Raw genomic sequence first — 9,673 nt, 5'->3', positions numbered from 1 at the left:
ACTCTTTCCTCTAAATTTTTTGAGCTCTGCCTTAAAGTTCATGTTAGTTTAGGAGGGGAAAAGGGGGAACATAAATGAAACAGGAATTCATTTGGGACATTCATAACGGAGCTATCAGCATAAACTATGATTAATATAGATGATTTTGTAGACAAAGGTATGATCTGTGGTTTGTATAAGCTCCTGAGCGGATTGTTGCATTCTCTAGATTTATTAAGCTTGAGAAATCCCTTCTACCTCAAAGGTGTACAGAAGAATTGTCATTTAAACTACTTCTGAGGTGAAATGATATTAGGCTTTCCAGCAGTGTAGCTCAAGTAACGTTTACATTTCCCCTAGTTACATCACAGTACCCTTTACACAAAGCTTGCCAAGCCTACAGGAGAAACTGTTGAATGGATGGAGAGACCCTGCCAGGGTGAGAACAATGAATTCAGTTCCTGTATTCTCCATGCTGCTTCTTTTTTCCTTGTGGCAGTACTCCAAGGGAAAAGGGAGACTTGATGTTTTGCCTATCCCTTTCAGCTTCCTCATCCTCATCATATCTTTCATCCTCATCTTCATCTTCACCTTCGCTATGGTGAGGGCTGGAATGCTGAGAGACAGAAGGTGATGGCGGCACTGATGAAGGCCTGGGGTACCTGAAACCTTCCGTCTGGCAGAGAGAGAAGCAAGTTGTATATATTATCACTGTGTTCCTCAATTGGTTGCATACAGCAATTTAAGGCTATCAAGATTTCAAAGGAAACCAATAGTGGAATGTAAGCTAGACCTGCTCTGCACTCTAAAATTAAACTCCCTTGAACCCAGATCTCCTCAGTCCTTCTCTGTCAGTACGTACTTTATTGAGCCTTAAACCATCAACACAATACAAAATCCTTCTGTACTCCATAGTCAGAATAAGCTTATTGAAATTCAAAATTTAGTCTTAAGTTTTAAAACAGTTTTCTAGTTATAATGTCAATATCTGCAAAACCAGAACCAAGCAAGAGGTTTCGGTCTGAGCCTCCTTTCTCCTTCTTATTTAAAAAATAACAATCAGTTGTTCTCTGGAGGTGTCTAGAGGTTTGGTTTTTAATAACACATTGGATCTGAGCAGCCTCCCTTCTCAGATGCACTGTACAAGAACTGTTTGAAGGCGTGGGTTTAAACTGACCACTTGCAGTTCCAGCCACAGCCTCCTCCTCACATACCATGCTTAGATGAAGGCCATACTTTGCCTTGCTTTCCCTAGAACATCCTTTCCCAATTCCCCTTCTATTTGGCTTGTGTAGAACATTTCCATGGCATCTATTAGAAGCAAAATTAGAAGCTGCCACTCTTCTAATAGGAATTTCAAGAGCAAGTTCCTCAGATCGTCTAAAGTGGCATAGTCCCATGCAGGTCACTCTAAATCATCTGGAGAACTGTTCCCATATTGCACCTGGTACGTCTAGTGTTTGCAACTGATACTATTACAACTCCTCACTGGAGCTTGAGTCTATAACTTGTTGAGTTTTTAACTATGAGTTCCTGCTTCCCTTCAGTTAAAACAAAATTTGCTAACTCTCTTCTCTCTTTGTCTCACACACACACACACAGTCATTTTCTCTTTCTCTTTGTAAAGTAGCTAAAATGCAGATGAACTCATCTTCAAAAGCAGTCTTTACCTTTGGTGGAGCACTTGGTTCCATCTCAAATTTATCTGGGAATGTTCTGCTGAGAGCCAAGTGTCTGGCATGCATGTAATACTGCAACATAAAAGAGAAGCCTTTACAAGTTACGGAACTCTTGGGTAAATTTAAGCAGGGAAAAAAAAGGAACATAAAATTAGTAGCTTCTAAAAGATGATGCTGAACAAAGGCTAAACATGTTTTCAGCTAAGGAGAATCCAACTGATATGGCTGCTTGTAATAAGCACATTGTTGTGAAGTAGCAAGCCATGCATGTTAGATTCACACTGAAGTAGAGTCTGGAACAGAAGCTGGACACATTTTCTGTAAGACTAAGACATAGCAAGATGGAAACCAGCACTTGTTTCAGTCAGAGTAGTTCTTCTTGAGCGACAGATATTCTTTATCCCTCAGGATAGATCTGGCTCTTTTTCAAACAGGAAAATGTGCATCTTTAAGTGTGCACGTGTATACACATAAATTTTGGACTCATTCTTGCATGGGAAGCATGTATAAGAGTTACACAGAAGTAAAATTTTTGAGTTTACTGAGGCCTGGTATTTAAGAATTGGAAGAATATTTATGGATCCACTATATTGAGGAGTCTCCAACATAGGCATGGAAAAAATAGCTGCTTGTGTCATGGTCTGACTCTGTGTTGGGAACCATATAGACAGAAAGGTTCTCACACAGACATCAGAGCAGGACAAGGTTCAAAATAGATACAAAACTGATATATGTACAACCACTTTTTTGCTCCTATGGACTTGAGCATACTGCTTAGTGACTGTCTTCTTAGTAGGCGGTACTGAAATATTTTCTATGTCAAATTAAAAACACTATTTTGCCTTTAAGGCATAAATGTAGTTTAGGGATGTTGAGGAGCCACAAGGGTCAGCAGCAGTTTAGAAAGAACAGGTAGGGTTTTTGAGAGTCCAGATGACTTTGGAGCACAAATCCTACTTAGTGTAGGGTTGCCAGTGTTGTCAAGGACACAAATTTTTTACATCATCTTTAGCACTACAAAGACCTCAGTGTGACTGGCTTTTGCTCTAACCTATTCAGTTAAGTCATGTCTCTCCTTACCACTGGAGAATGGAAGGATTACACTGAAATGTAAAGACAGGCTTTGTTTTTAGCACCTTTGAAAGGTGCTTTTCAGAACAGGGATGTCTCCTTGCATTGCAGCATGATGCTGAAGACTGTTAGTAAGATCTACATGTCTGGAATCTTTAATACCTCCATTACATAGTTTCACACACCCTGCCTAGGTATCTCCAGTCCAACAGATCTGAGAGTCTCTCGGTTCGGTTTCTTTGGATGATCCTCTGGCGACGGGACTGCTGACAAAATCCATACAGGAACTGAGTCAGCTGGTTACATGATTCATCAGGTGAGCGGAATCTTCTGTCAACTATGTAGATGCCTGAAGGACACAAAAAAGGTGAAGATCAGTGGAACTGAAAACGGAATCCGACCTCTTACATTTCCATTCTACCTTCTGTCACATAGTCTTACAAACATTACATGTATTATATGTTCTTTTTAATGTTAAAAGGCAGCTATAACTGGAACTTTTGTTACTGTTCTGACAGAATGGAAAGCTGCAGAGAAATATGTATTTTTTAATTTAAATTTTCTTTACCTTTCAGGCTGAAATTCAGGAAATTTTCAAAACTCATATTTGTTGCTGTATAAATATGTCCAAAAGGATTCAAGAGTTTCTGGATAAAGATATATAATTTCTATCTCCAATAATTTATAAAATATTGACTGCTTGAAAAAATAATCTCATGCTTTCCTAGTTTGCAGTAGAATTTAGAAGTGTGGATGGTCAGAATCAGCCTGTAGGAGAGAGGCTGTGTTTTCTGTAGAAATAGGTGTTTCCATGGAGATAGCTAACTCATATACATTAGTCAATAGACAGCTCTGGCAGAGAGAGGGCTGAGGTAAACTTTGTCTTTATATAGTTTGTCGAGGTCAATAATTTATTCCTGCCACCTTCCTTACTCCAGGGTGTTGGGAAGAACAGGGTACTAGAACTCAGCTATCTTAATTGACAAGACAAATGCTCAACTACCTTAACTGAAGTGCCCAGTGCCACTTAGGAATGTACAGTAAGATATGTCAATGTTCACATCTATGTTTTGGCAGAGAAGAGAAAGTGACCCATGCTCTCATTCTGTGACCTTTTTGAAGGCTGTCAAAGACATGTCTACCCAGCAGGTGTAGATGTATTTTCCAACTGACTCTACCCTTGCCCCTAGATCAGGGCACAGTTGGTACTAGTGTGGAGCTGTCATTGCCTGATTGTGCAGACAAGCCAAGACACTTGGAAAGAGGCCCTAGTTTGGGCACATTTTCAGTACTGGCTTGACACACGAGAAGCCAGCTACCTTCCTTCCCACCGCACTTCAATCATGAACCATTTCTAAACCTTTATAAGCAGATTTTTAATTGTATGTAGGTTTCTTTTATTTCCACAGGTTTATTTTTTCATGTACATGATAATTTACTCTTTTTGGTGGAGGCAAGTTTCATTGCCCTCAAAGTCCTGGCACATCCTTCTTGGACTATTCGAAGAGAAGCAGATTTTCACCATAACAAGAGACATTAAAGGGAAGAGCTGGTAGACTCTAGAGTAGTATGAGCAGCACTGAGTTTGGAAGGATACATCAGACAAAAGGTTAGAGGGAAACAAAAGAGAGAGAACTTGGAAAGGGTTTGGATAAATATGAAAGCTTGAATGGCTTGTTCACATATTCATAGCCCTGCATATATCCCCCTAGTGAACATCTTTGCACTAGAGAAAGCACAAAACTGAGGAGTAACAGAATTGTTGCTGTGCTTTTTGCTTTCCTAACTCAGAGGTAGTATTGATACGGTGTTCAAAATTTTACCATAAGCTGCTGGGTCAGCAACATGTTCCTGCATGAAACAGCCGAATCCAGAAAGGTTTGTGGTTACACTGGGAATGCCCATCACAGTACATTCAGCTGTGAAAGAAACAGACAAAAAGTATTTCAGGGCAATATTCTTTGAATGGTTTCACCTGGAGAGAAAAAATAAAAAGAAACAGGCAGACAGAAGATCCCATAACACTAGAGCTGCTCTGAAAATGTCAAGTGGAAAACTATTATGCTTTGTTGTGGATTTGGAGAAAAAGAAAAAAAGAAAGAAAAAGTAAATTTAAAGAGAAAATTTTACACTGTTTTTGTGAACATATATTTGTGTTTCCTGGCAGCTAAACTGAAATTTCTGGGAGTCCAGCATTGAAACAAAGAACCCAAATATATGGTCTGGACTGTTGGTTTGAATTTTAAATTGAAGCTTGTTGTACACATATGTTCATTAGTTGTTCACAACTACTTACAAAACTGAATCTCTTAAGTGCAGGAGCGTGTTAAACTTTGTATTTTGATAGTGTTTGTAAACTGATCCCTATAGCAAGAAATAAACCCCCAACAAACCAAATAATTAACTCAAGACTGCATTCAAAGTAGATGTGGAGCTAGTTTTATAAAATTAGAAAATGTATACATCTTTTGTAGTCATTTCTATCATCAATGTGAGTAAGGACAACTGTTTATTCAGGCTGAAAGAGTTCTTGCTGATTAACTTAAGTCTAACCTAAGAGAGCATGAAGATAAAGTAAATACTCTAGTCTCTGAAATGCTGAAAGCCATGCATGAAAGCCTTCATTCACATAAAAAACAATGAAAATAAAACTCATATCTATAAAATAGAGCTATAAATCATAGAATCATAGAATGGTTTGGATTGAAAGTGACCTTAAAGATCATCTAGTTCTAACTCCCCTGCCATGGGCAGGGACATCTCCCACCTAACTAGGTTGCCCAAAGCCCTGTCCAACGTGGTCTTGAAGGCTTTTAGGGAGGGGGCATCCACAACTTCCTTTGGCAACCTGTGCCAGTGTCTCATCACCCTCATGGTGAAGAATTTCTTCCCAATGTCTAATCTAAATCCACCTCCTACCATCTACCCCCTCCTACCCATTTAAAGCCATTACACCCTGTCCTATACTACATGCACTTGTAGAAAGTCCCTCCCCAGCTTTCTTAACAATGTAACTTTTTGTTTCTGGCAGAATTAAATGGGTATCAACAAAGATAATCACTTTTCCATTAGTAAAGGAAAGAGAAACTACCCTTTTAACTAGTGTAAATCACAGCTTTCCTCAAAACTGCTAAGTACCAGTTTAACTTTTCTGTCCACATTTACTTAAATGTTCACTTCAAAACCATCCCTGGAGGTCACACTTTCTTTATACCTAGCTAGGTTAGAACAGGAAGAGAAATTACTGGAATGCAATGTAGCTGTCTTACTTGGAATTAAATAGCTCTCTTGCTTGGAGAGAAACAGCTCTGGAGAATGACTAAATTTGCCAAATTTATATTCTGATTCATTGGCTCACAACAAATGCTCTTCAGAGGGGCACTCCAACTTTCAGATGTGTATCTTGGAGGACATAAAAAAAACATAGGCATCTAGGCTTTTATTTTCATTGGTATTCAAATTCATAGTTTGCACTGATTTCACGAGGTGTTAAGTGTCTTTTGTAAATCTTGACCAATTTTTTAAAGTTGGAAACTAAATGCTTTCTGTCTCTTTAGGAATTTCCAATTAATTCTGTGAGATTCTCTACCACTGCATGTATCTGTGGTAAGAATCTTAGATGTGGTGTTATATGAATCTATCAGATTTGTAACTTGAATTAAATCCACTGAAATATGTCAGCTGATAGCATCAGATATCTTGCCTTACTTTTTTCGACATGTACATTCCTCTAAATCTTCTTTTAAAATCCTTGAATCAAGATAAGAATTAAGTTTTAAAAAATAATTTTTGTTCTAAAGCTACAGAAAATCAAAAGATTACATGTTAGTATGGGAAAGGGTACAGCACAGGGACAAATGTGAGTGGTTGTCAGTCAGTAGATGCCATTTTATACCATTTGGCACCCAAATTTTGCCAGCAGTAACACCTTTGCACTGCAGAGGGAACAAAGCCAAAAGTTTCAGTGCTCCAAAAGAAACTGTCTGCAAAGCTAATCTGCATGAACAGAATGGGTATTCATCTTCCAATACTAGGGAAGTGTACAGATTGCCTACCTGGAGTGTAACCCCAGGGTTCATAGTATGATGGAAATACACCAAGGTGGCAGCCTCTAACAAACTCTTCATAGTCCAAGGGCAGCAATGGGCTTGTAGAAGAAAGAAATTCTGGATGTAGGATTACCTGGATATTCAAAACTTACATTAGAGTTGAAAGTAAACCATCATCAATACATTTTAATTATCAATAAGCTTAAGCAATTTCTTCACTCTGGCCTTTTCCTAAGTAGCTCGACAACACCTCCTTTGCTGTTATCTAATTAATCTCCCACACTAAAATGTATTCTACCTGTGCACAGTCTTGTCCTGAAAATAGTACCGATAATGAACCCTTTTTCTGGACAGGTCTTCAGCTTTATCCTTTTTGATCAAGGAAGACCATGTGCATTGAGAATTATGCCTAAGGCTGTGGCATTTAACAATACTGAATTGGTTCTCTTGGTCTGTCATAACAAGTCATAGAGTATTGGGATGTCTTGTTCCAGAGGAGGCCTCAGGAGGATACAGAACTTCTAAGCTTCACAGCCTCCAACTGAAATATAGGAATGCTTACAGTACTCGATGAATCTCTGAAGAACTGAGAGAATTTTGAAACCGGACATATTGTAGCCCCATCATCTCAATCCAGTGCCTAAACTAACTAATCTTGCTGAAAGACAAAGCTTAGTAACTTAGGCTAATACCCTGCTTTCAGGACCCAAGCTAATTTATCTGCATGAGTCTGCAGGGCTTAGGGACACTGCCCCATATTTTACTGATAAGTAGAGAGTGCCTTGTATATGCTGTCCAGTCAGCTTTGGGAGGAAGAAGTGTGAGGGAAGAGTTTAACCTTCTCTGGGTTATGTTCCCCACATAAATATACTGCAGCCGTTACTCCACATAAAAATTATGTTTTTATCCTTTCTTAATAGTACAGTCATGCTACTTACTTGAGTAAATCAACACATGTATGTATTCAGCAAATAAATGGACTCATTATGCAAGCTTATTTGATCTCAGTTATGCTCTCAGAGCTCATTGGAGACACACACTTAGCAGAGAATATGTTAAGCCAAAAAGTTGAAGAAAATGTTTATCCTGTTATTGTCATAGGTTTAAAAGCCAAAACACTGAGAACGAGTGATATATCATTGTCAGAGATACTAAGGACCTGACTTTAAAAAGAAAGTTTTCAAGTGGAAGAATATGAAATTTTATATTCTACTTTGAAAAGATAGATGATAAGATAGTCACAGTTAGCAGAGAGAATGACAAAGATTGCCAGACCATAAAAAACCGCATACTTGTGAAAGCGGAAGCTCATAATTTCTGTGGTCTGGCAAGACAGACATGGAAGTAAAGAGAGGAATTATTTACATACACTTAGCTTCAACAGTTGATGTAAACATGAACACAGCATGAACAGGAAGTATTTCTGCTCAGGATCAAAGCCCTGGTTACGTTCTACAGCAACCGCTGAGTGTCAGGGTGTTGTTCTTAAGAGATGAAGCAATACTGCAGAAATGTCTGCTCAAATTCTGGACCTCTATGCATATGAAACTGTTACAGAGTTTTACATCTGGGCACAAATGATATGTGGCACTTTCTGGATTTCAGGACTAGTAGCTCCTCATTCAACACAGGAGGCAGCAATTAGAACAACTGCCTAACATCAGATTTCTAACTTGAAATTAATTTAGTTAAACTGCAACATAGGATATCTGTGAAGTGACTAGTTGTTATTCTTGAAAAGGGAGGAAGAAGGAAGAAGTACTCTAGTAAAATACTACCTGTCAAGAATTTGCTGCACTGGCCATGCCAATGATCTAGACTGAGACTGTTTAAAGAAATCCCATTTTACATTTAAAATGAAAATGACAAAATGTACCTTTACTCTGTCTGTCCGATTATTGAAAAGGCCAATGCGTCGGATGGTATTGAGGATTGGATCATTGCTATCATCAATCATGTTGTGGGTGGTCACTGGAGGCAGACAGTGTCGCTAAATAGAGAAAAAGGAATCCATAAGCCAGATAAAACTGTTGGTAGAATTCTGTTACCATTTTCTAATGTTCATGGAAGACAGTGGGAGATTTTGTCAACAATGTGAGTAGGATTTTACCCTTTCATTTTAAGGCAAGAAAGGAAAGTGATGCTTATATAATGTTGTCTTCTATATAACTAGTGCCACAAATGAGACCATAAAATCTGTTACAGGACTTGTTTCATTTACCTCAACATAAGTTTATTTGTACTAACTTTTAGAAAGGCCTATCATGTAACTTTAAAGTGTTTTAGTCAATACATTATGTCTTCTTAGTAGATTGATTTTACATATTTAATAAAAATGAAAGAATCTAGGCTTCAGGAACAATGCAAAGTTCATACTTAGTGCAGGAGAAAAGAATTAGGAATTTTGGTGTCCTGCATGTGACTGGAAAAGGATTAGTAGTTTGGGTCATAACCTCATTGAAAACATCCACAGCTGATCTTTAAGTGTTACTGATGAAAAGTATACTTTCAGAAAATGCCTTTTTCAATGCATGTATATCACTATATGTCATACACAATCCTTGTACATAGTTGTATTTATCACTTATACTAGATGGCTGTGTAAATAATACATTCTCTCACCTGAGTTGAAAAGATGGCTCTTTTCATAATGGTTATATCATCTCGGTCAAGGATCTTGTTCAAGTCTGGAATTTCTCCTCTGCAGAAGCAAAACAGAGCCTATTTTACCAAATGACTTATTATCAGTTGTATAAAGAAAATGAAGAAATGGCAAATGAGGTCTGATCTGAAGTCTGCTGATGTCAGCATGCATCTTTCCTTTGTTTTCATGGCCCTTCTATATTCCTTACATTTTGTTCTCCCATACAGAATCACAGAACATTAGGGATTGGA

The 9,673-nt window shown here is 38.1% G+C and overlaps 1 protein-coding gene across 1 annotated transcript; it reads right to left on the bottom strand.

Moving 5' to 3' along the window:
• Nucleotides 1-433: 433 nt before the first annotated feature.
• LOC104546317 (glycogen [starch] synthase, liver-like) lies at nucleotides 434-9,479 on the bottom strand (the record flags this gene model as incomplete). The annotated part of the gene is made up of 7 exons (XM_010191680.1): nucleotides 434-655; nucleotides 1,650-1,730; nucleotides 2,915-3,078; nucleotides 4,553-4,648; nucleotides 6,785-6,911; nucleotides 8,655-8,768; nucleotides 9,401-9,479. Coding segments are annotated over 7 exons (883 nt in total), but the record flags the coding sequence as incomplete, so codon positions are not given.
• Nucleotides 9,480-9,673: the final 194 nt, after the last annotated feature.

This window comes from Mesitornis unicolor, unplaced genomic scaffold (genome assembly GCF_000695765.1).
Source record: "Mesitornis unicolor isolate BGI_N332 unplaced genomic scaffold, ASM69576v1 scaffold839, whole genome shotgun sequence".
Classification (NCBI taxonomy): Eukaryota; Metazoa; Chordata; class Aves; order Mesitornithiformes; family Mesitornithidae; genus Mesitornis; species Mesitornis unicolor.
The sequence above is the reverse complement of the archived record's forward strand: the minus strand, read 5'-3'. Positions and strand labels throughout refer to the sequence as shown.